The 27,859-nt window shown below is 44.2% G+C and overlaps 1 protein-coding gene across 1 annotated transcript in view; it reads right to left on the reverse strand.

Annotated features, from left to right (window-relative positions):
• Window positions 1–27,859, reverse strand: part of ACOXL (acyl-CoA oxidase-like) — a 269,160-nt gene that overhangs the window by 93,748 nt on the left and 147,553 nt on the right. Inside the window, exon 10 of the mRNA XM_018054699.1 lies at window positions 14,395–14,548. Within this exon, the coding sequence (XP_017910188.1) occupies window positions 14,395–14,548 (154 nt within the window). The remainder of the gene's footprint in view (window positions 1–14,394; window positions 14,549–27,859) is intronic.

The raw sequence follows: 27,859 nt of genomic DNA on the forward strand, positions 1-27,859 counted from the left end.
AATTTATAATTGCCTTCTTTACGCCCTTAAGAAGTTTGGACTGAGATCTTCAAAGGAACGTTGCCAATAAAGTGGATTGTCCTTGGGTCATTTTAATAATCTCTCTTTTCTGTATCAGTGACGGGGGTCAGTTTTACTGCCTGCTATTCTCCCAACTCATTTTCCTGACAAGATAAGACCTACTAACATAAGACACTCACAAATATGACACGTGAATCTTCTCACTAGGACATTTTTTTTTCCAGGAACCAGAGGTTAACAACACAACACAGAGACTTGTTTACAAACTGTGGATTATGTTAAATGAGGGCTAAGTGTAGAGCAGTGATCCACATAGGGCCCAAGGGCCAGAGACACAGTTGTCATCCCCCTCCCCCAGGAAAAAAGCAAGGTCCAGAATTCAGGACAAAGACTTGAATTAGAGCACTGCATCCACCTTTCAGGGCTTCCCAGGTAGCTCAGTGGTAAAGAACCTGCCTGCAACTCGAGAGACAGGAGATGCAGGTTCAGTCCCTGGGTGGGGAAGATCCCCTGGAGGAGGACATGGCAACCCACTCCTGTATTCTTGCCTGGGGAACTCCATGGCCAAAGGAGCCTGGCGGGCAACAGTCCAAAGGGGTCACAAAGAGTTGGACACGGCTGAGCGACTGACTGAGAGAAATAGCGACCACCTCTTATTTCCTTCATCCACGGGAAACTGTGTAGACAATTACTCCCACTCATAGGACTGTTGGAGGATTAAAGATAGCCACATCTACACAGGTCCTGGCATTTCACCTAGCATGGACTCAAAGAATGTCAGAGAGGCAGAAAGAGAAAGCTCTTTTAAACAATAAGAAACAATTCCTCTAATCTTGGAACGAGGTTCTTTCAAAGTTGAGAAATAACTAATCATCATAAAGCTTTTTTTATTGTGCTGTCTTTCTAAATCCCTACAATCAGAAAGTGATAGCAGAAATAAGCAGAAACCTAGGTTTTCATCTGGGATTCTTCTTGCAGGCTCTCCATCTGTCCAGAGAAAGGGGTCTTTGATCCATGAAATCAACAACTCATTGGTTCCCTGGAAAAATTAGGCTGGGGCTGAGCAAAGGTTCTGGCTGATAAAGCTGTCATGGCAACCACTAAGAAGGCCCTTCTATTGGGGTCAACACTTGGGCCCCAGCCAGTCCCTTCTTAGGAGGTTTGCCAGATACAGGCTTGGATCCTTTCTTAGTATGGGCTGAACCTTTTCCACTTTGCTACCCAGTTACTTCATGTTACAGCTTAACTTGCCCCTACCCCACCCACATACGCATTCCTAGCCAACTGGGCCCTTGACCTTCAGACTCAGAATCCACCACAAGCATCACTAGCTCCTCATGCCCAGGCACTAGGCAAGACTTTTTGTGGCTCTGTTTCTTCTTACGAAATTAGATGGGGGAGCAAAATCGTCTCTGCCATATTAGATCCAAGTCAGGCTGACCTACTTATCTGTTTTGAGAGATACATGTCTAGGGGATTGCTGTGAAAAGCTGAGCTTTTAAACAAACATCATCTATTGTATTCCGGGAAACAGTAGATCTGTAGCGTCCGGGAGGGAGGGAGGACCTCGAATGACTGTCCTTGCAACAGCCTGTCTCCCACAGCCTACCTTGTCTGCAGCCCACTTGGCCTCCTAGCAGAGCTTTGATCCTTCTTGTGGCTGGGCACTGGCCCACTAAGCTCTTGAATCTTTTTTTTTTTTGGTGGGGGGCGTGCTACATAGCCTACAGGATCTTAGTTCCCCAACCAGGGATCGAACCTGTGCCTGCTGTAGTGGGAGCATGGAATCTTAACCACTGGACCGCCAGGGAAGTCCCAGAGCTCTTGAGTTTTTGAGTCTAGTTTTTCTACCTCTTCTGGCTCGTTTGGCCACTAGCCCTCTTAACTGCCTGCCTCTGGAGACCGGATATCCTCACTGGTCTGCGACACGGCAGGAAACCAGGAAGCACATGCAGGAGTCACCAGGAGCAGGCTCCCAGCAGAGGCCGGCCAGACTCCTTCAGGAGTGGAGTGAGGGCCTGCGCCTAGGCACAGGGACTTTGTGCCATCTCTCTGGGAGTCTCAGAGTTCTGTTTTGCCTATTTCAGGCCTCGGCTGTGTTCCAAGTAACAGTGGATGCCAGATAAACGAGGTGATGGTACATCTCCTGAGGAGCCAGTCTTGGGATGGAGCCTACAGAACAACCAGTGAGCTCAGCATCATGTGGCTTTTTTTTTTCTTTTAATTTACAAACACCTGTAATTGTTTCAGTGTCCTCTTGTGCAATCTTACAGCAATTCTGTCATTGCCCGGCTGGATTGTATATCTGAACAGCAAACAGCAGCTCCATGTCTAACATGAAAGGAACAGTCAATGCGTCTTTGCTGATAACCTTATCATCATGGTGGGTCAGAGATCTCTCCTGAGACTTTATCCTGCTCCAGTCTTGTCTGCATATTTCTTTAGGCTGCTTCAGCCAATTTCGCTCTCCCACGGAATTTGGGAACACACTGAGAAGAAGTGCAGCAGCCAGGGGCGGAGATGAGAAGGCTTCCAGGGAGAGGCCCTGATGGGAGTGGCGGGTGGGGGGCAGGGTGCCTAAAATCCTGCCGTGGAGTCTGATCTTGACCACTGGCCCAGAGATCCCAGGGTGGGTATCTCCCAGCGCTGGAGAGCACAGTTGCAGGCCATGGACATCCAGGTACAGATAGCCCTCAAGGGTCAAGGGATACTGTAGAAGTTCCCCATGAAGAATTCTGCTGGGCAGGGTCAAGGCCAGCAGCTGGGCCGCAGCTCTGCCCCACTGGAGTGGGGTGGACCATGCAGCCTATGCTGGCCCCAGGCCTGTCTCTGCAGCCCCTGATGCTATAGAGTCAGATCTGCTGAGAAAATACTTGCCTCCAGAGTCCACGGCTACCCCCTGAAGAGCCCCACCCATGTAGCTCCCACACAGATCGTATGCATCAGCATGGGGTTTAGGGAGGAGCAGAGACAGCTGGGATGCCTCGCTGTAACCACAGCCAGGAGAAAGAAAGACAAGGAGAGTCTTTACTGAAGCCTACCATGCTTCCCAGGTGGCGCTAGTGGTAAAGAATCTGCCTGCAACAGAGGTGATGTAAGAGACACAGGTTCGATCCCTGGGTCGGGAAGATACCCTGGAGAAGGAAATGGTAACCCACTCCAGTATGCTTGCTGGGAAATCTCATAGACAGAAGAGCCCGGTGGGCTACAGTCCATGGGATCGCAAAGAGTCAGACACGAGTAAGAACACTGCAATACTATGCTGTAGGCTTTAAAAGAGAAGGAACCTGAGGCTCCCAGAGGAAAAGCCCAAGGCACAGCGTCCTGACCCTGAGATCTCACCCCTTCCTTGAGGAGCTGCCCCTCCCACCTCCCAGAGTTTCCTCCCCACCAGGCAGCCCCACAAGGGGTACAATGAATTCCAGGGCTCTGTTTCCCACTCCTCACTCAGCTGGTGGTAGGAAATTCAATCTGGGTTTGCTTGGATATGGAGAAAAGAGGCCAATGCAAGTCCAGTGAAACAGCAACAGTCTGAAGACTTGGTTTACCCATCAGTCCTTGGAGAAGGAAGGTGAAGAGCTAAGGAAGCAAAAGAACTGAGTCACGTGACTACTCCGAGGGGTGGAGTCTGTTCTCTGAGTTCAAATGCGGGCAGGTAAAGGGTTTTCATCACTTCCAAACCAGGCTGGTGGATACTCAGCTTACACACTGAAGTCAGAAGCCACAGTGCAGACCACGTGTGAGCATGAAGCCCCAGCCATTGGGAACATCAGGGTTGTCCCAGGAATGGACAGTGCCTCCCCAGCGCCTGGTCCAGCCCCTTCTCGGTTATAAACCTCACATCATGTTGTTATGATTTTTGTTTAAACAATTATACATTTTTAATTAATCAATTGGCTGTGCCGAGTCTAGCTGCAGCACACAGGATCTTCAGCTGCCTTCACCATTATATATTTTTATGCTAATCTTGCTCAACTTAACTCTCACAATTGTTACAAAGGAAAGCTTAGCCTCATTTTATATATGTGAAAAATGAGGCAAAGAGAAAGCAATAACTTACCCATAGTGTTACTGGCTTCAAAGTCAGTAAACGTGAGTCGAAATATGTTTTGTTTTTGTTTTGGCAAGCAAGACCTCCTTAGACCTATGGGCCACAGAAGTGGTTTTCATTACCATCTCAGCGGCCCCCAGACTCAGCCACATTTCACTCCTGGTGACTTCCTGCCTACAGAAGATGTAGTGTCTGAAAATACAGCTTAAAACAATTAGAAGATTCTCATGCTTTTCTTTCAACAAATATCTGCATATGTGTTAAGTGGCTTCAGTCATGTCCGACTCTTTTCCACCCTGTGGACTATAGCCCGCCAGGCTCCTCTGTCCATGGGATTCTCCAGGCAGGAATACTGGAGTGGGTTACCATTTCCTCCTCTAGGGGATCTTCCTGACCCAGGGATTGAACACACATCTCTTACATCTCCTGCCTCGGCGGGCAGATTCTTTACCGCTAGTGCCACCTGGGAAGCCCCTTCAACAAATATTTATGTCTCTATAAACAGTTCTGGGCAAGGTGTTGGGTGGATACGGGGGTGGAGAGGAGAAGGGAAGGAACAAAACTAGAAAACAGGGACCCCCCTCCTTCTGTTTCCGAGGAGTTGCTGGGAAGCAAAGCCACTAGAGGCAGCAGTGCCCAGGATTACAGAGCTGGGCATCTGGCACTTTCCCAGCCCAGAAGAGCGGCCTTCCAGGGTCAGCTTCTTTTCCATAGTATGGTGGGTGGAGGGGTCATTTCTGCACTGCCGGGTGATGCTGGACAGTGAAAGAGGAATGACCGGGCAGGATCACTGGAAGGGCAGGAACCAGCCCCTGGCATGGGTCTCACAACATGTCAGGCCACTAGGAGCCATCGCCCCTGGCTGCCTCAGAGGACCTTGGCTCCTGACCCCACTGCACCCCAGCTCCAGCTGTCACTTTATCCTCCTCCTCCTTCTTTCCTGATGGAGCCTGACACCATCCCTGCTGGAAAAGCAAGCATGTCCACCACCATCATGGGTACAGGGTGCAAGCCTGATTAACCAAGGTCCCCTTCACCACTCGCACATCTTCACTCAGTCCCTGCAAGAGCAGTGACCAGGCTGCCTCTCACTCCCATCCAGAGTCCACATGGGACAAACCTCAGGCTGCGCCTGTGGTGAAGGCACAGTCCCTCCTTGCCCCTCCCTGGACCCAGGCTCCAATGCTCTGGGCTCTCCAGAAACTCAACCTCCCCCTTTATCTTCTACAGCAGCCCTTGATCTGCTCTTGACCTCTTCTCATTGTGGCTAAAATGCTTCAACCGCCCCTTCAGGTTCAGAGCTGCTGTTTCTAGGCAAATATTCAGCCAAGTTCTAGATGGAACTGAGGCTCAAGGCCCAAGAGGGGATCCCTCCTCCCCGCATCCTCCTGCAGTGCCTGCTTCTGGCCCACATGACGATGAGGCGGGGTGGTCCGTGGGTGTGGCCCACACAGGACTGTCATCTGGGGCTGAGCTCAGAGGCCACCAGAGTTGATGTCCATAGCTGTGCCATGCTACCAAGTCACAGGTTCAAAACCACACATCCCTCCCATGTGCTGCCCTCCAAGACCCCACTTGGGTCCCCTTTCTCACCAGCTCTGGGCTCCTGCAGGTGCCTCCACTCTCAAGGTCGTACAGAAAGAGGGCATAGATCCAGCTGGTCTCAGAGTCCCCTCGACTCTCCGAAGATTCACATTAGGGTTTCCATACTTCACTGCACAGTCCTGTCTGAGGCCAGCGCCGGGGATGCTCTCAACATGCCCTAAGCACTTGGCATGTCCCCATCTGCCTCGTTCCCAGGGTAGAAACCTGTGAGGTCATTTCCTGCATTCTCCCCAAGGGATTGAAACACTGGAGCCGGAGGGAAGTCCTAAGATGGTGGAGGAATAGGACGGGGAGACCACTTTCTCCCCCAAAAATTCATCAAAAGAACATTTCAACGCTGAGTAAATTCTACAAAACAACTTCTGAATGCTGGCAGAGGACATCAGGCACCCAGAAAAGCAGATCATTGTCTTCAAAAACAGGCAGGAAAAATATAAAAGACAAAAAAAGAGACAAAGGAGGTAGGGAGGGAGCTCCATCTCAGGAAGGGAGTCCCATCCCGGGAAGGGAGTCTTAAAAAGAGAGAAGTTTCCAAACACCAGGAAACACTCTCACTGCCGAGTCTGTGGCGAGCCTTGGAAGCACAGAGGGCAACATAACAGGGAAGAAAAATAAATAAATAATTAAAACCAACAGATTACAAGCCCAACAGTAACTCCCCCAGCGGAGAAGCAGCGAAGACGCCTGCATCCGCCACTAGCAAGTGGGGGCTGGGCAGGCAGGCGCGGGCTGCAGTGCTTTTTAAGAATCGGGCTGGAAAGCCCCGAATGTAACCAGAGCGAACTAACTTGGGCTAGCATGCCAGACTGTAGGATAGCTGCCACTCAAAAAGCTCTAGCATAAGACACCGCCAGGACCGCACACAGAACAAAGGACGGAACAGAAATAGCCGGCTGCAGAGCATCCCCCACCGGTGACAGGCAGCCAGAGCCGTAAAGGCTGGAAGGGGGCAATCGCAGCCCCGGAGAGACTTTACCTACCAAACTGCAAGCAGGCTTGTTTGCTAACTAAGACTTCTTGGGGTTCTGGACAGTCACCATCTGCCTGACAAGGGGCACCAGTGGTACACCCAGAAAAGTGAGCAGCAGGGAAAGGCGATAAGTCGCAGCGACCGCGCTCGCCACACACCTGAACTACTCGGTCCTGGGAAGGGCACAAAACGCAGGCCCAACCGAATCTGCACCTCTGAGGGCTACCTGAGAGCTGAGCCTGAGTGGCTTAGACTGGGGAGGTGCATGCAGCCTAGGACCGGCCTCAGACGGTTCCCGGTGGAGCAACGTAGAACCTGAGTGGTGTGCGCCGTGTGCAGGGGCAGGCCCAGCGTGGCTGAGACACTGCGAGCACAAGCCAGTGTTATTTGTTTGCAGCATCCCTCCCTCCCTACAGCACGACTGAACAAGTGAGCCTAAAAAAAAAAAAAAAAAAAAAAAAGTGTCCACCACCGACCCCCTTGTGTCAGGGCGGAAATCAGACACTGAAGAGACCAGCAAACAGAAGAAGCTAAACAGAGGGGACCACCTTGGAAGTGACCCCACACTGCCCACAACACCAGAGAAAGTCCCAGAAATATCTTTACTATTTTAACGACCATTCTCTTTTTTGTTGTTGTTGTTGATGTTGTTGTTTGATTGTTTTTTGTTCTTTTCTTTTTCTTCTCCTTTTTTTTAACGTAAAAAAATTTTTAAGTCCTCTATTTCTCCTTTAATTTTAATTTTGATAACCTACTATCACTTTTCAAAAAAAAGACCCTATTTTTAAAGCAAACACCGTATATATATATTTTTTGTGGTTCTTGTTGTTTTTTAATAATTCTCGTGACTTTTTTTTTCTTTCTTCTTCTTTTCTTTAATATTGTATTTTTGAAAATCCAACTTCTACTCTAGATTTTTAATCTTTGCTTTTTGGTATTTGTTGTCAATTTTGTACATTTAAAAACCCAATCTTCAGTACCCAATTTTACCTGAGAGTGAGATTACTGGCTTGACCACTCTCTCCTCCTTAGGACTCTCCTTTTTCTCCACCAGGTTGTCTCTCTCTCCTCCCTCCCCCTTCTCTTCTCTATCCAACTCTGTGACTCTCTGTGTGTTCCAGACGGTGGAGAACACTTAGGGAACTGGTTACTGGCTGGATCTGTCTCTCTCCTTTTCATTTCCCTCTTTTATCCTCCTGGCCACCTCTGTCTACTTCCTTTCTCTCCTCTTCCCTGTATAACTCCATGAAAACCTCTGAGCGGTCCAGACTGTGGAGTGCACATAAGGAAGTGACTACTGGCTAGCCTGCGCTCTCCTCTTTTGATCCCACCTCATCTCATTCCAGTCACCTCTAACTACCCCCTCCCTCTTCTCTTCTCCATGTAACTCAGTGAACCTCTCTGGGTGTCCCTCAATGTGGAGAAACTTTTCATCTCTAACCTAGATGTTTTATCATCGGTGCTGTATAGATGGAGAAGTCTTAAGGCCACTGTAAAAATAAAACTGAAAACCAGAAGCAGGAGGCATAAGTCCAAATCCTGAGAACATCAGAGAACTCCTGAATTCAGGGAACATTAATCGATAGGAGCTCATCAAACGCCTAAATACCTACACTGAAACCAAGCACCACCCAAGGGCCAACAAGATCCAGAGCATGACATACCATGCAAATTCTCCAGCAACACGGGAACACAACCCTGAGCTTCAATATACACATAGCTCAAGTTACTCTGAAACCACAGACGTCTCATAACTCATTATTGGACACTTCACTGCACTCCAGAGAGAAGAAATCCAGCTCTACCCACCAGAACTCCGACACAAGCTTCCCTAACCAAGAAACCTTAACAAGCCACTGATACAACCCCACCCACAGTGAGGAAACTCCATAATAAAGAGAACTCCACAAATTCCCAGAATACAGAAAGGCCACCCCAAACGCAGCAATATAACCAAGATGAAGAGACAGAGGAATACCCAGCAGGTAAAGGAACAGGAGAAATGCCCACCAAACCAAACAAAAGAGGAAGAGATAGGGAGTCTACCTGAGAAAGAATTCCAAATAATGATAGTAAAAATGATCCAAAACCTTGACATCAAAATATCTGGAGACAAGGACTGAGAAGATGCAAGAAAGGTTTAACAAGGACCTAGAAGAATTAAAAAAGAGTCAATATATAATGAACAACGCAATAAATGAGATCAGAAACACTCTGGAGGCAACAAATAGTAGAATAACGGAGGCAGAAGATAGGATTAGTGAAATAGAAGATAGAATGGTAGAAATAAATCAATCAGAGAGGAAAAAAGAAAAACAAATTAAAAGAAATGAGGACAATCTCAGAGACCTCCAGGACAATATGAAATGCTCCAACATTTGAATTATAGGAGTCCCAGAAGAAGAAGACAAAAAGAAAGACCATGAGAAAATACTTGAGGAGATAATAGTTGAAAACTTCCCTAAAATGGGGAAGGAAATAATCACCCAAGTCCAAGAAACCCAGAGAGTTTCAAACAGGATAAACCCAAGGCGAAACACCCCAAGACACATATTATTCAAATTAACAAAGATCAAACACAAAGAACAAATATTAAAAGCAGCAAGGGAAAAACAACAAATAACACACAAGGAGATTCCCACAAGGATAACAGCTGATCTTTCAATAGAAACTCTTCAGGCCAGGAGGGAATGGCAAGACATATTTAAAGTGATGAAAGAAAATAACCTACAGCCCAGATTACTGTACCCAGCAAGGATCTCATTCAAATATGAAGGAGAAATCAAAAGCACAAGCAAAAGCTGAGAGAATTCAGCACCACCAAACCAGTTCTCCAACAAATGCTGTTTGTGTTTCCTGTCTAGAGAAAACACAAAAAGGGCATATAAACCCAAACCCAAAACAATAAAGTAAATGGTAACGGGATCATACTTATCAATAATTACCTTAAACGTAAATGGGTTGAACGCCCCAACCAAAAGACAAAGACTGGCCGAATGGATACAAAAACAAGACCCCTCTATATGCTGCTTACAAGAGACCCACCTCAAAACAAGGGACACATACAGACTGAAAGTGAAGGGCTGGAAAAAGATATACCACTCAAATAGAGACCAAAAGAAAGCAGGAGTAGCAATACTCATATCCGATAAAATAGACTTTAAAACAAAGGCTGTGAAAAGAGACAAAGAAGGCCACTACATAATGATTAAAGGATCAATCCAAGAAGAAGATATAACAATTATAAATATACATGCACCCAACTTAGGAGCACTGCAATATGTAAGACAAATGTTAACAAGTATGAAAGGGGAAATTAACAATAACACAATAATAGTGGGAGACTTTAATACCCCACTCACACCTATGGACAGATCACCTAAACAGAAAATTAACAAAGAAATGCAAACTTTAAATGATACAATAGACCAGTTAGACCTAATTGATATCTATAGGACATTTCACCCCAAAACAATGAATTTCACCTTTTTTTCAAGTGCTCACGGAACCTTCTCCAGGATAGATCACATCCTGGGCCTTGATAAACTCAAGGTTGATAAATCTAACCTTGATAAACTCAAAAAAACTGAAATCATTCCAAGCATCTTTTCTGACCATAATGCATTAAGATTAGATCTCAATTACAGGAGAAAAACTATTAAAAACTCCAACATATGGAGGCTGAACAACACACTTCTGAATAACCAACAAATCACAGAGGAAATCAAAACAGAAATCAAAATATGCATAGAAACAAACGAAAATGAAAACACAACAACCCCAAACCTGTGGGACACTATAAAAGCAGTGCTAAGAGGAAAGTTCATAGCAATACAGGCATACCTCAAGAAACAAGACAAAAGTCAAATAAACAACCTAACTCTACACCTAAAGCAACTAGAAAAGGAAGAAATGGAGAATCCCAGGGTTAATAGAAGGAAAGAAATCTTAAAAATTAGGGCAGAAATAAATGCAAAAGAAACAAAAGAGACCATAGCAAAAATCAACAAAGCCAAAAGCTGGTTCTTTGAGAGGATAAATAAAATTGACAAGCCATTAGCCAGACTCAGCAAGAAACAAAGGGAGAAAAATCAAATCAATGAAATTAGAAATGAAAATGGAGAGATCATAACAGACAACACAGAAATACAAAGGATCATAAGGGACTACTATCAGCAATTATATGCCAATAAAATGGACAACATGGAAGAAATGGACAAATTCTTAGAAAAGTACAACTTTCCAAAACTGAACTAGCAAGAAATAGAAAATCTTAACAGACCCATCACAAGCACGGAAATTGAAACTGTAATCAGAAATCTTCCAGCAAACAAAAGCCCAGGTCCAGACGGCTTCACAGCTGAATTCTACCAAAAATTTCGAGAAGAGCTAACACCTATCGTACTCAAACTCTTCCAGAAAATTGAAGAGGAAGGTAAACATCCAAACTCATTCTATGAGGCCACCATCACCCTAATACCAAAACCTGACAAAGATGCCACAAAAAAAGAAAACTACAGGCCAATATCACTGATGAACATAGATGCAAAAATCCTTAACAAAATTCTAGCAATCAGAATCCAGAAACACATTAAAAACATCATACACCATGACCAAGTGGGCTTTATCGCAAGGATGCAAGGATTCTTCAATATCTGCAAATCAATCAATGTAATTCACCATATTAACAAATTGAAAAATAAAAGCCATATGATTATCTCAATAGATGCAAAGAAGGCCTTTGACAAAATTCAACATCCATTTATGATAAAAACTCTCCAGAAAGCAAGAATAGAAGGAACATACCTCAACATAATAAAAGCTATATATGACAAACCCACAGCAAACATTATCCTCAATGGTGAAAAATTGAAACCATTTCCCCTAAAATCAGGAACAAGACAAGGGTGCCCACTTTCACCGCTACTTTTCAACATAGTTCTGGAAGTTTTGGCCACAGCAATCAGAGCAGAAAAAGAAATAAAAGGAATCCAAATTGGAAAAGAAGGAGTAAAACTCTCACTGTTTGCAGATGACATGATCCTCTACATAGAAAACCCTAAAGACTCCACCAGAAAATTACTAGAGCTAATCAATGAATATAGTAAAGTTGCAGGATATAAAATCAACACACAGAAATCCCTTGCATTCCTATACACGAATAATGAGAAAGTAGAAAAAGAAATTAAGGAAACAATTCCATTCACCACTGCAACGAAAAGAATAAAATACTTAGGAATATATCTACCTAAAGAAACTAAAGACTTATATATAGAAAACTATAAAACACTGATGAAACAAATCAAAGAAGACACTAATAGATAGAGAAATATACCATGTTCATGGATCAGAAGAATCAATATAGTGAACATGAGTATACCACCCAAAGCAATCTACAGATTCAATGCAATCCCTGTCAAGCTACCAGCAGTATTTTTCACAGAGCTAGAACAAATAATTTCACAATTTGTATGGAAATACAAAAAACCTTGAATAGCCAAAGCAATCTTGAGAAAGAAGAATGGAACTGGAGGAATCAACCTGCCTGACTTCAGGCTCTACTACAAAGCCACAGTCATCAAGACAGTATGGTACTGGCACAAAGACAGAAATATAGATCAATGGAACAAAACAGAAAGCCCAGAGATAAATCCACACATCTATGGACATCTTATCTTCTACAAAGGAGGCAAGAATATACAATGAATTAAAGACAATCTCTTTAACAAGTGGTGCTGGGAAAACTGGTCAACCACTTGTAAAAGAATGAAACCAGATCACTTTCTAACACCGCACACAAAAATAAACTCAAAATGGATTAAAGATCTAAATGTAAGACCAGAAACTATAAAACCCCTAGAGGAGAACATAGGCAAAACACTCTCTGACATAAATCACAGCAGGATCCTCTATGACCCATCTCCCAGAATACTGGAAATAAAAGCAAAAATAAACAAATGGGATCTAATTAAAATTAAAAGCTTCTGCACAACAAAGGAAACTATAGCAAGGTGAAAAGACAGCCTTCTGAATGGGAGAAAAGAATAGCAAATGAAGAAACTGAAAAACAACTAATCTCAAAAATATACAAGCAACTCCTGCAGCTCAATTCCAGAAAAATAAATGACCCAATGAAAAAATGGGCCAAAGAACTAAATAGACATTTCTCCAAAGAAGACATACGGATGGCTAACAAACACATGAAAAGATGCTCAACATCACTCATTATCAGAGAATGCAGATCAAAACCACAATGAGGTACCATTTCACATCAGTCAGAATGGCTGCGATCCAAAAGTCTGCAAGCAGTAAATGCTGGGTAGGGTGTGGAGAAAAGGGAACCCTCTTACTCTGTTGGTGGGAATGCAAACTAGTACTGCCACTATGGAGAACAGTGTGGAGATTCCTTAAAAAATTGCAAATAGAACTGCCTTATGCCCCAGCAATCCCACTGCTGGGCATACACACCGAGGAAACCAGAACTGAAAGAGACACGTGTACCTCAGTGTTCATCGCAGCACTGTTTATAATAGCCAGGACATGGAAACAACCTAGATGTCCATCAGCAGATGAATGGATAAGAAAGCTGTAGTACATATACACAATGGAGTATTACTCAGCCATTAAAAAGAATACATTTGAATCAGTTCTAATGAGGTGGATGAAATTGGAGCCTATTACACATAGTGAAGTAAGCCAGAAAGAAAAACAGCAATACAATATGCTGCTGCTGCTACTGCTGCTAAGTCGCTTCAGTCGTGTCCGACTCTATGCGACCCCACAGACTGGACTATGCAGCCCACCAGGCTCCGCCGTCCCTGGGATTCTCCAGGCAAGAACACTGGAGTGGGTTGCCATTTCCTTCTGCAATACATGAAAGTGAAAAGTGAAAGTGAAGTCGCTCAGTCGTGTCCAACTCTTAGCGACCCCATGGACTGCAGCCCACCAGGCTCCTCCGTCCATGAGATTTTCCAGGCAGGAGTACTGGAGTTGGGTGCCATTGCCTTCTCCACCAATACAGTATACTAACACATGTATATGGAATTTAGAAAGATGGTAATGATAACCCTCTATGCGAGACAGCAAAAGAGACACAGATCTATAGAACGGACTTTTAGACTCTGTGGGAGAGGGAGAGGGTGGGATGATTTGGGAGAATGGCATTGAAACATGTATACTATCAGGTAAGAAACGAATCACCAGTCTATGTTCAATATAGGATACAGGATGCTTGGGGCTGGTGCATGGGGATGATCTAGAGAGATGATATGGGGTGGGAGGTGGGAGGGGGTTCAGGATTGGGAACTCATGTATACCCATGGCTGATTCATGTCAATGTATGGCAAAACCAATACAGTATTGTAAAGCAAAATCAAGTAAAAATAAAATTTAAAGAAGAAAAAGCACTGGAGCCGAGCTTGGATCACCTGGCCCCTGTTGGCCCTTTCCTATATTGTCAACAACTCACCACCACCAAGTTTCATGACAGGTACCGAGGGCCTCCACGGACCCAGTATTTTACAGGCATGGTCTGCATCTGTCTGGCAGCATCAGAGAAGATGGGCATGCACAGATGACAAGGCTAAGGGGCGCACCCAGGGTCACAAGGGCAGATGGGAATTTCACCTGGTTCCAAAGCCCACCGGCCACACGGTCCTTCCCCAACACATGCTGTACGTGTAGCCTGTAATCTGTAACCATGCAGGCTCTGCTGGACCGGTGGCCCGAGGGGTCCGAGGGCGCTCACCATGCCTCCAGTGCATTCACGACAGTCCTGCAGGCAGCTGACGTTCTCCCAGGTGCTGTAGGCCTTCAGCCCTGCCACCAGCGCCTGCAGTGTGCGACTGCTGACAAGCTCCTTCCCACGGAAGATGTCCTCATCCAGAAGGGTGCTGGCATACCTGCAAGACAAGTGGAGGCCGCTGATGGGTGCAGTGTGTCCCGAGCACATGTGCTCATCCGGGAGAGGGGTCTCACAATTTCTTTGGGTTTTGGTGTTGGGATGCTCCTAAAATTAGTTTTCCCTTTTCTGAAAGAATTTGTGTAAAATCAGTACACACCGAGGAAACCAGAATTGAAAGAGACACATGTACCCCAATGTTCATCGCAGCACTGTTTATAATAGCTAGGACATGGAAACAACCTAGATGTCCATCAGCAGATGAATGGATAAGAAAGCTGTGGTACATATACACAATGGAGTATTACTCAGCCATTAAAAAGAATTCATTTGAATCAGTTCTGATGAGATGGATGAAACTGGAGCCGATTATACAGAGTGAAGTAAGCCAGAAAGAAAAACACCAATACAGTATACTAACACATATATATGGAATTTAGGAAGATGGCAATGACGACCCTGTATGCAAGACAGGGAAAGAGACACAGATGTGTATAATGGACTTTTGGACTCAGAGGGAGAGGGAGAGGGTGGGATGATTTGGGAGAATGACATTCTAACATGTATACTATCATGTAAGAATTGAATTGCCAGTCTATGTCTGATGCAGGATACAGCATGCTTGGAGCTGGTGCATGGGGATGGCCCAGAGAGATGTTATGGGTAGGGAGGTGGGAGGGGGGTTCATGTTTGGGAACGCATGTAAGGATTAAAGATTTTAAAATTTAAAAAAAAATAAAAAATAAAATAAAACATTTTAAATCTTAAAATAAAATAAAATAAAATAAAATATATTCATATATTAAAAAAAATCAGTATGTTTCCTTTTTCAAGTATTTAATGGATTTCACAAGTAATGTCAAAGCTATTCGGGTTTCTGGTTCTTTTTGTGTCACTTTTGGTACTATGCATCTTTCAAGAAATTTGTCTATTTCATACATGCTGTCAAATGTATTGGCATTACGTGAACATCACATCAATAATAATGGTATTTAATTTTATCCTTTCAATGTCTGTGGGATCTACAGTAAAGTCCTATCTTTCATTCTAGATACTGGTAACTTGTGTCTATTTTTTTTCTGCATCAGTCTAGAAAGATGGTACCGATGATCCTACATGCAGGCCAGCAAAGCAGACACAGACATAAAGAACAGACTTTTGCACTCAGTGGGAGCAGGCAAGGGTGGGATGATTTAAAGGTCTTTCAATTTTATTTATTTATTGAAAGAAAAATAGTTTGGGGCTTGTTTATTCTCTATTATTTGACCATTTCTTATTTCATTTTTATTATTCTTTGTACTTACTTTGGGTTTAACTTGTTCATCTTTTTATAGTCTCTTAAAATAGAAATTTATTCCAGTGGTTTTAGACCTTTCTTTTGTGTTGTAAGCATCTAAAGGAATACATTTTTCTCTGAGTACTATTTTAGTTGCATACCACAAATTTTGACAAACTGTGTTCATCTCCATTCAAAATATTTTCTAATTTCCCTGTGATTTCTACTTTGACCTATGAATGATGTGTATTACTTGGTTTCCTTGTATGTAAGGATTATTCAGGATATTTTTCTGTTATTAATGGTAGCTTAATTTCATTCTAACCAAAGAATATACTTTGTATCATGTCAGTCATTCTAAATCTACATGGTCTGTCTTGACACATGATCTACGTGCCCTTGAGAAGAGTGGGTATTCTGCTCATGCCCAACAGAGTGATTGACAAACGCCACTGGGTCTGTCAGTAATGCTCGTCATATGATTTACAGCATCACTGGTCTTCTGTCTGTTTCATTGATTACCTAGAGAGAAGGGCTGATGTCTGCAACTATACGTGAGGATTTGTTCCTTTTCCCTTTCAGTGCTTCCCAGTTTTGCTTCCTGTATTTTGATGCCGTTTTGTGGAATCCATACACATTTAAACTGTTTCATCTTTTTGATGAGTAGACTCCTTAATTATCATGAAGCGATCTTCTTTACCTCTGGTAATGTTCCTTTTTCTGAGGTCTACTTTATCCAATATTAGTAAATCCACTCCAGCTCTTTTACGGTTAATGTTTACAGGTGTAATTTTTTTATTCTCATACTTCTAACCTATTTGTCTTTAATTTTAAGTGAGTTTCCTGTAGAAGCATCTAGTTCAGTCTTAATTTATCATGTCTGACAATCTGAAAATAGGAGTGTTTGAACCATTTAATTCAATGTAATTATTAACATGACAATTTTAGACTGCTGCCTCACAAGTTTTCTCCTGTTTATCCCATATGTCCTCTTCCCTCTGCTCCAGTCTTCTTTTGATTAACTGAATAATCATTAGTATGCCAGTGTTAGATTTTAAACTGTTACTCATTTTTTCAGCAATTTTTCTATGGCCTAAAACATGCTGCTTTAACTTATGACATTTTTCCCTCAAATAGTGTTATACCACTTCAAGGATTATGTAGGACCCTTGTAATAATACAATACATAATTCCTTTTCATTCTTCCATCCATTATGTCACTGCTGAGACAAAAATATGTTCTATATATGTTACAAACTTCATTGCTATTTTTGCTTTAAACAAAGTTTCTTTTTTTCTTTATCAACGTTACTGAGGATTAATTTATTCGCAATAGATTGAATTATTCAAAGTGCACCATTTAAAGAGTTTTGACAACTCTATGTACCCACGAGAATATCACCACAATCAACCTACAGAATGCTTTCTAAAGAATGCCTCATCCCTTTTTGCAGTCCATCTCCTCCTCCTCCTCCTCCCATCTCTGGACAACCACTGACCAGCTCTTTGCTAGTATGGATTAGTTTGCATTTTATGTAAATGGGGTTATACAGTGCATGTCCTGTCTTGCTTTTCTCAGTCAGCATATCGTCATGAGATCCATCCGTCCATCCATATTGTACCATGTATTAGCAGTTGTTTCTTTTCATTGCTGGCCAGAATTCCGTTCTATGAAATGCATACATCACATTTCATTTATGCATTCACTCGAGGAACATTTTCATTTCTTCCAGTTTGGAGCTACAACAAGTGAAGCTGCTAAGAAACTTCATGCAAAAATCTTAGAGGAGACAGATGTCTTTATTTCTCTTGAGTAAACATGTAGGAGCGAAATGACTGGGTCATATGGAAGACGTATTTTTAACTTTTTAAGAAACTGCCAAACAATTTTCCAAAGTGGCTGTGCAACTTTACGTTCCTACGAGCAGTGCAGGGAATCCTAGTTGTTCCAGCCAACAAGCCATCTTTGAAGTCCTTCTCATTTTAGTCATCCTAATGGATATGCCATCACTTTACTGCCAAGAAGCAAGAGTCTTCTGATTTCATGGCTGCATTCACCCTCTGCAATGATTTTAGAGTCCAAGAAGAGGAAATCTGTCATTACCTCCATCTTTTCCCCTTCTATTTGCCATGCAGTAATGTGGCCAGATGCCATGCTCTTAATTTTTTTAATATTTAGTCTTAAGCTGGCCCTTTCACTCTCCTCCTTCACCCTCATCAAGAGGCTCTTTGGTTCCTCTTCGCTTTCTGCCATTAGAGTAGTATCATATGCATCTCTGAGGTCGTCGATGTTTCTCCTGCCTATCTTGATTCCAGCTTGTAACTCATCCAGCCTGGCATTTCTCATTATGTGCTCAGCATATAGGTTAAACAAACAGGGTGAAAGCAAACAGCCCTTTTACAACAATTTTGAACCTTTCTCAATTTTGAACCAGTAAGTTGTTCCATATCGGGTTCTAACTGTTGCTTCTTGACCCACATACAGGTTTCTCTGGAGACAGGTATGACGGTCTGGTATTCCCATCTCTCTGAGAGCTTTCCACAGTTTGACATGATCCAGTCAAAGGCTTTAGCATAGTCAATGAAACAGAGATGGATGTTTTTCTGAAATTACCTCATTTTTTCTATAACCCAGTGATTGTTGGCAATTTGATCTCTAGTTTTTCTTCCATTTCTAAACCCAGCTTGGACATCTGAAGTTCTTGGTTCGCATAATGCTATAGCCCAGCATGCAAGATTTTAAGCATGACCTTACTAGTGTGGGAGATGAGTGCGACTGTCTGATGGTTAGCACATTCTTTGGTATTACCCTTCTGGGGATTTGGGATGACGAGGATAGACCTTTTTCAGTCTGGTGGCCACTGCTGGGTCTTCCAGATATGCTGACATAATGAATGTAAAATCTTGATGGAATCATCCTTTAGGGACTTGAATAGTTCTGGAATTTCATCGCATCCATTAGCATTATTAACAGCTTTATTAACAGCAGATGACAAACCTAGACAGTGTGTTGAAAAGCAGAGACATTACTCTGCCAACAAAGGTCCATATAGTCAAGGCTATAGTTTTCCCAGTGGTCACATACAGTTGTGAGAGCTGGAAGCCAAAGAATTGATGAATTTGAACTGTTATGCTGGAGAAGACTCCTGAAAGTCTCTTGGACAGCAAGGAGATCAAACCAGTCGATCTTAAGGAAGATAAATCCTGAACAGTCACTGGAAGGACTTATGCTGAAGCTGAAGCTCCAGTATTTTGGTTATCTGATGCAAACAGACGACTCATTGGAAAAGTCCTTGATGCTGGGAAAGATTGAGGGCAGAAGAAGAAGAGGGCATCAGAGAAGGAGATGGCTAGACAGCATCACCAATGAACTCACTAAACATGAACTCAAACATGAATATGTTTGATGAGCTCATCAAACAGGAACTCGGGCAAACTCTGGGAGATGGTGAGGGACATGGAAGCCGGGCATGCTGCAGTCCATGGGATTGCAAAAAGTCCGACACAACTGGGCAACTGAACAACAACAAACGGATATGCAATGATAATCCTCATGTTTTGAATTTGCATTTCTCGGATAACTAATGATCACAAAACTTGTTTTTATGGTCTATTGTCTGACCATATCTTCTTTCACTGTGCTTCCCAGGTGACTCAGTGGTAAGCAATGAAGGAGATGCAGGTTTGATTCTGGTTCAGGAAGATCCCCTGAAGGAGGAAATGGCTACCCACTCCAGTATTATTGCCTGGAGAATCCCATGGACAGAGGAGCCTGGTGTGCTACAGTCCAGGGGGGTCGCAAAAAGAGTCAGACATAACTGAGCAACTAACATTGTGTATGTGTGTGCATTACAGTGCTGTGTTACAGTCTACTGTCCAGCAAAGTGAATCAGCTCTATATTTAAATGTATCCCCTTTCTTGAAGGGCTCCCTTCCTATTTCGTTCACCACAGAACGCTGCGTAGAGCTCCCTGTGCTGTGCAGTGATCCCTGGGTGGAGATGATTCCCTGGGAAAGGGAATGGCCACCCACTCCAGTGTTCTTGTCTAGGAAATCCCACGGACAAAGGAGCCTGGCAGGCTACAGTTCGCAGGGTCACAGAGTCAGACAGGACTGAGTGACTGAGCATACCGTATCTGCTTGAGAGCAATGTGCATGTCAGCGCCCAGAGGGAGTGGGCAGCACTCTAACCCTAGGCTGGGGGCAGTCACCGTGCCCGGGCTGTGGCTGCAGTGCAGGGACTCTCAGACAACCTCAGCACTGGCCATTTAAAAAGCTGTACCTGATTCCCCTCTGACCTCCCTACACACACACACACACACACACACACACACCCCTGGATGTTCCCGAGCGTGGAAACGGGTGGGAAATACACTGACTAAGAAAAGGAAGAATCACTGAGGCTCTCTTAGAAGAGATTTGGTAAGATTTCTTTGCAATACTAGCCTGAGATTTTTTTTTAGGGGGGAAGAGAAGGCTCAAGAGGGAGGGGATATATATGGGTGTGTGTGTGTGTATGTGTGTGTGTATATATATATATATATATATATATATATGTATAATTACGACTGTTTCTCATTGTTGTACACCAGAAACCAACGCAACAGTGTAAAGTAATTTTCCTCCAATTAAAAGACTGAAAATAAATGTGAAGAGCCGACTCATTGGGAAAGACCTTGATGCTGGAGAAAATTGAAGGCAGGAGAAGAGGCGGATTACAGAGGATGAGGTGGTTGGATGGCATCACTGATTCAACGGACATGAGTTTGAGCAAGCTCCAGAAGACTGTGAATGACAGGGAAGCCTGGCATGCTGCAGTCCACGGAGGTCACAAAGAATTGGACATGACTGAATGACTAAATAACAAAAATAAAAAGAAGAAATAAATAAATAAAAATTTTAAAGAAAAGGAATTTTAAGTAATGAGATGAACACTGGCAGGACACGGGCCTTACTGAGGAAGAATGACCAACTGCCAGGCACAGTGGTTCCCCTAGTGGCACTTAGAAAGTCAAGAAACACCTGGAGCAACAGGCAAATTTGGCCTTGGAGTACAGAATGAAGCAGGACAAAGGCTCATAGAGTATTGCCAAGAGAACACACTAGTCATAGCAAACACCCTCTTCCAACAACACAAGAGAAGACTCCACACATGGATATCACAAGAAGGCCACCACTGAAATCAGACTGATTATATTCCTTGCAGCCAAAGATGGAGAAGCTCTACACGGTTAGCAAAAACAAGACCAGGAGCTGACTGTGGCTCAGATCATGAATCCTTATTGCCAAATTCAGACTTAAACTGAAGAAACTAGGGAAAACTACTAGATCATTCAGGTATGACCCAAATCAAATCCCTTATGATTATACAGTGGAAGTGAGAAAGAGATTTAAGGGACTAGATTTGATAGACAGAGTACTTGATGAATTATGGATGGAGGTTCGTGGCGTTGTACAGGAGACAGGGATCAGGACCATCCCCAAGAAAAAGAAATGCAAAAAAGCAAAATGGCTGGCTGAGGAGGCCTTACAAATAGCTGTGAAAAGAAGAGAAGCGAAAAGCAAAGGAGAAAAGGAAAGATATAAGCATCTGAATGCAGAGTTCCAAAGAATAGCAAGGAGAGATAAGAAAGCCTTCCTTTGCGATCAATGCAAAGAAATAGAGGAAAACAACAGAATGAGAAAGACTAGAGGTCTCTTCAAGAAAATCAGAGATACCAAGGGAACATTTCATGCAAAGATGGGCTCAATAAAGGACAGAAATGGTATGGACCTAACAGAAGCAGAACATATTAAGAAGAGGTGGCAAGAATACACAGAAGAACTATACAAAAAAGATCTTCACCATGCAGATAATCATGATGGTGTGATCACCCACCTAGAGCGAGATATCCTGGAATGTGAAGTCAAGTGGGCCATAGGAAGCATCACTACGAACAAAGTTAGTGGAGGTGATGGAATTCCAGGTGAGCTATTTCAAATCCTGAAAGATGATGCTGTGAAAGTGCTGCACTCAATATGCCAGCGAATTTGGAAAACTCAGCAGTGGCCACAGGACTGTAAAAGGTCAGTTTTCATTCCAATTCCAAAGAAAGGCAATGCCAAAGAATACTCAAACTACCGCACAATTGCACTCATCTCACATGCTAGTAATGTTCAAAATTCTCCAAGCCAGGCTTCAGCAATATGTGAACCATGAACGTCCAGATGTTCAAGCTGGTTTTAGAAAAGGCAGAGGAACCGGAGATCAAATTGCCAACATCCAATGGATCATCGAAAAAGCAAGAGAGTTCCAGAAAAACATCTATTTCTGCTTTGTTGACTATGCCAAAGCCTTTGACTGTGCGGATCACAATCAACTGTGGAAAATTCTGAAAGAGATGGGAATACCAGACCACCTGAACTGCCTCTTGAGAAATGTATATGCAGGTCAGGAAGCAGCAGTTAGAACTGGACATGGAACGATAGACTGGTTCCAAATAGGAAAAGGAGTATGTCAAGGCTGTATATTGTCACCCTGCTTATTTAACTTATACGCAGAGTACATCATGAGAAACGCTGGGCTGGAAGAAGTGCAAGCTGGAATCAAGATTGCCGGGAGAAATATCAATCACCTCAGATATGCAGATGACACCACCCTTATGGCAGAAAGTGAAGAGGAACTAAAGAGCCTCTTGATGAAAGTGAAAGAAGAGAGTGAAAAAGTTGGCTTAAAGCTCAACATTCAGAAAACTAAGATCATGGCATCCGGTCCCATCATTTCATGGCATATAGATGGGAAAACAGTGGAAACAGTGGCTGACTTTATTTTTCTGGGCTCCAAAATCACTGCAGATGGTGATTGCAGCCATTAAATTAAAAGACACTTACTCCTTGGAAGGAAATCTATGACCAACCTAGACAGCATATTAAAAAGCAGAGACATTACTTTGTCAACAAAGGTCTGTCTAGTCAAGGCTATGGTTTTCCCAGTCATCATGTATGGATGTGAGAGTTGGACTGTGAAGAAGGCTGAGTGCCGAAGAATTGATGCTTTTGAACTGTGGTGTTAGAGAAGACCCTTGAGAGTCTCTTGGACTGCAAGGAGATAGAACCAGTCCATCCTAAAGGAGATCAGTCCTAGGTGTTCATTGGAAGGACTGATGCTGAAGCTGAAACTCCAATACTTTGGCCACATGATGCAAAGAACTGACTCACTGGAAAAGACCCTGATGCTCGGAAAGATTGAGGGCAGGAGGAGAAGGGGACGACAGAGGATGAGATGGTTGGATGGTACCACCGACTCAATGGACATGAGTTTGGGTGGACTCTGGGAGTTGGTGATGGACAGGGAGCCTGGCGTGCCCCGGTTCATGGGGTCGCAGAGAGTTGGACACAACTGAGTGACTGAACTGAACTGAACCGAGTGGCACTTATCCATTGTCAGACTCTCACGCCTGCTTGCCAAGGAGCTCTGAGAAACCCTTCTGTGTTCAGGATATGTAAGAGTCCAAGGGGCACATGTCTTAAGAAAGTCTGATATAAGAAACTTGGAGGGGCCTGGAAGATAAATTAGGGAATAGGGATTCTGTGGCAAAAACATTCCCCATCTCCAAACCTGTTTATTTCACAGGCAATGCCTCTAGAAACATGAAGTATTTGTTTATGGGTTATGTCCACTTGAAGTGTTAGAAACCACTATCGAGCAAGACTCAGGAGAAGTGCAGATTGATTATCTCTAAAACTGGTAAGTCAGCAAGAGGGCAGGATTCTGTTTACAAAATCTGTGTTACATAAAAGTAAACAAGACATTTTGGCAATAAGACTTCAGGATTATATTAAAATGCAGTTCAGCAGTATCATAAACAGTACTATACATGTTATATACTACACTATATGTAGTATTTGATCTATAGTTATAGGCAGTCTTCATTTAGTGGAAGAACTCTAAGAAGCTTACCTTCCCTGAAACTCCATTTTTTTTTATAAGGATAGAACTCTGGTGAATTTCTTTTTTTTAAAAAAAAATTTATTTCTTTATTTGGCTGTGTTGGGTCTTAGCTGTGGCATGCAGGATCTTTAGTTGTGGCAAGCGGGATGTAGTTCCCTGAACAGAGATGGAACCTGGGACCCCTGCATTGGAAGAACAGAGTCTTAGCCACTGGACCACCAGGAATGCTCCCTTGGGTGAATTTCTGAGACTATGAAGTATCGTTCCATCCATTCATTTATTCAAAGATATTAATGAAATCTTACTTTATGCCAGGCACAGTTTTAGGTAGGTGATATGGAGACATCCATTACAAACAAGGACAGAAACTTGGTCAGTTGTCACAAGACATTAAATGAGGAAGCACCAGTCTAGGTTTGATACAGGATACAGGATGCTTGCGGCTGGTGCACGGGGATGATCCAGAGAGATGATATGGGGTGGGAGGTGGGAGGGGGGTTCAGGATGGGGAACTCATGTACACCCGTGGCTGATTCATGTCAATGTATGGCAAAACCAATACAGTATTGTAAAGCAAAATAAAGTAAAAATAAAAATTTTTTTTAAAAAGACATTTAATAAGTTTACTCCATGTAAAAATCTTAGGACAGTGCCTGATACATGACAGGCAACTGAATATGTATCAAGCTATCATCTTAATTTTATCGTTACAGGTCTTGGGCAAAATAAGAAGGCCTGGATTCAGTATAAAGACAGAATCATTTGGTGGTCCAGTGCTTAAGACTTCACCTCCCAAAGCAGTGGGTGTGGGTTCAGTCACTGGTTGCAGAGATAAAATCTTACATGCCTCACAGCACAAATACTGAAACACAAAATAGAAGGAATATTATGAAAAAATTTTAAAGGCTTGAAAAAACAAGTGATACACACTAAAAAAAAAAAAAAAAAAAAAGACAGCAACGCAATGGTGAAGTGGTCCCTCCTGGCCTGGAACGCAGCCTGGACTGCTGAGCTGCCCATGTGGGCTGGAATAAATAACAGGAGAAGCAAACCTAAAATGCTCCTGCTGCCTGGCACTTCACACCCACTGAGCTTTTTAAGAAGTTGTCAGAGACATTCTAAGCTAGGAAATTCATTTTGTGGCAAACCCCACTAGATGATTCCAAGGAGAGACTTCAACAACCAACTGCCCTGGCCAACAGGCCCTGGATGCCATCCTCACAATGGATAACTTCTGCTTCAAAAACCATCAAAATATTTAATAGCAAAGCTCCAAACAGCCTCATGGCCAAGAGTGATGTAATCACACAAGATAATTTCATTCAGTTGAGCCGAAGTACCCCCACGCAGAAAGTCAGGCAACTCATAGATGTGGCGATGCCAAATTAAGGATCCACAGTTCCTATGCTCAAAGAATTCATGGTGGTAAACCAAGAGTCACGGTGCAATGAGTAAAGGAGGCCAGGATGCTGCTCCAAGAGGAATATTAAGCCCTCCTTATTCCAGGAGAGTGGGAGCAGTTACAGATTTGATTTTCTTGATTTCTCTAAAATCACTGTGGATAGCGACTGCAACCATGAAATTAAAAGATGCTTGCTCTTTGGAAGGAAAGCTATGACAAACCTAGATAGCATCTTAAAAAGCAGAGATATCACTTTGCCAACAGAAAGGTAAATATAGTCAAAGCTATGGCTTTTCCAGTAGTCACGTATGAATGTGAGAGTTGGATTGTAAGGAAGGCTGAGTGCCAAAGAATTGATGCTTTTGAACTGTGGTGCTGGAGAAGACTCTTGAGAATCCCTTGGATAACAAGGAGTTCAAACCAGTCAATCCTAAAGGAAATCAACACTGAACATTCATTGGAAGGATGGATGGTGAAGTTCCAATCCTTTGGCCACCTGATGCAAAGAGCCAACTCATTGGAAAAGACCCAGATGCTGGGAAAGATTGAGGGCAAGAGGAGAGGGGGACGACAGAGGATGAGGTGGTTAGACAGCATCACCAACCCAGTGGACAGGAATCTGAGCAAACTCCAGGAGGAGTCTGTCCTCAGTGGAGGACAGAGGAGCCTGGCGTGCTGCAGTCCATGGGGTCTCAAAGAGTCAGATATGACTTAGTGACTGGAGTTTGTCCTCAGTGGAGGACAGAGGAGCCTGGCGTGCTGCAGTCCATGGGGTCTCAAAGAGTCAGATATGACTTAGTGACTGAACGACAACAAATTCCAGGAGGGGCTCAGGGAAGAAGGTGAGTTAGGGCACATGACAACCTGAACTGTGTCTTGAAGGGTGACCATGAGCTATCAGGTGATGGGAGGCAAAGATGTGAGAGGTGAGTGGTGGGACGAGGGGGAGGCTGCCTGTAGGAAAGGCTGAAGCAGGAAATAGGCTGATCCAGGCCTGGGTGAAGGACTGAAGAGGCAACAGGTGGGTTGGGGGTCGTAGGGGCCAGGCAGGTGAAGGTGCCCTGGGTGCCACATGAGGGAGCAAGCTTCTTCCAGTGAAAAAGACAGAGAGAGCCCATGGGAGGGACCCAGCAGGCAGGTAAGAATTCAGACTTCATCTCAGGTATGGAGCTTGTGGAGAATGGATTTGACCGGGGCCAGGCGGGACGTGGGGTGCACAGAGCCAAGAGAGGGAGCTGGCAAGATGCTGGAGACGGTGAGCTTTAAGTGATTTCACAGTAGAAGGAAAAATGACCAGAATGTGATAACTGGCAGGATGGGTGTGGAAAGTCTGAGATGTCTTGGGGTAGTGGCCACACAGCATCTAGTTATGGGCATGTATTCCCACCACACAGGCTTCCCTGGTGGCTGAGCAGTAAAGAAGCTGCCTGTCACTGCAGGAGACACGGGTTCAATCCCTGAGTTGGGAAGAGCCCCTGGAGGAGGGCAGGGCAACTCACTCCATTAATCTTGCCTGGGAAATCCCATGGACAGAGGAGTCTGGCGGGCTACAATCCATGGGGTCTCAATGAGTCAGACACGACTTAGCGACTAAACACCAACAGAAACATTCCCATCACAATCGCTAATTACTGTCATAGTGAGTGAGAACACAGAGGTTCAGTAAGGCCCGGGCGCCAGGAGCCCATGGGCACAGCCCTGAGCCAGGAGGCATGGAAGACACTGGAGCCCCAGCATGGGAAGGGGCCCCACCAAGGATAAGAAGTGACCCAGAGATGGGCAAGCACAGCCACAGGGACACGGGCCACCTGTTTTCCTGGCCATGGGGCCACCCCAGCAGGGCTGTGATGGTTCTGTTGGCTCTCAAGTCCTCAGACCTAGAGAAGGACCTGCCATACATCAGGGGAGGAGGGGGAGAGGAGGGAGGAAAACCTAGCAGGGTCCTCAGGGGGCCCCCATCACCTGCAACAAACATCCCCATTGAGCCAGCCCCCTCCCCATTGAGTCGGCTCTGCCCGGCAGCTGAGCAGCCAGATGGGAGATGTGTCCTGCCTCTTCTAGAGCAAGCAAGTGCCAAAGGAAATCCGGTTCTGTCCCCTCCTTGTCAAGGCCAAGAAGACATGAGTGGAGTGGGCTGGGGGGCGGGGGGCTTGCTAAGGCCCAAGCAGGCCCACCCCATCTCCAGACTTGCAGAGGCAATAGGCAAGGAGAAGGATCTGGGAACCAGGTCCGCTTACCAACCCGCTACTGTCAAAACCCAGACGAAGCAGCAAAGCTCCACGTGGCAGGGACCATGTCTCACTCCAGCAAGACTGCCAGATTCAACAAAGAGAAGCAGAGCACGCCCAGGAAAATCTGAATTTCAGATAAACAGTGCTTAATCTTTAGTTTAAGAGCACGCTCCCTGTTGCAGTCCTGGGAACACACTGAGACTATAAAACCGTGTGTCAGCCATCTGAAACTCAGAGTTAACTGGGAGACCACAATCTACCTGGCAGCCCTACTAGCAAGGGGCCATACAACCGCTGATGACATGGACACACGTGATGCGCCCTGCAAGAAGCTGTCCCATTCACTCCCATGACCTGCATTTTACTGGGACATGAAGCTCTGACTCTTCGCACTTTGATTACACTAGATGGGAAGAGAGGCAGGGCTGCTGAGCCTGGCTGGTGGGGCTTTTTCCCTGATCACCTGACTCCAG

The sequence above is a fragment of the Capra hircus genome, chromosome 11, assembly GCF_001704415.2.
Source record: "Capra hircus breed San Clemente chromosome 11, ASM170441v1, whole genome shotgun sequence".
NCBI lineage: Eukaryota > Metazoa > Chordata > Mammalia > Artiodactyla > Bovidae > Capra > Capra hircus.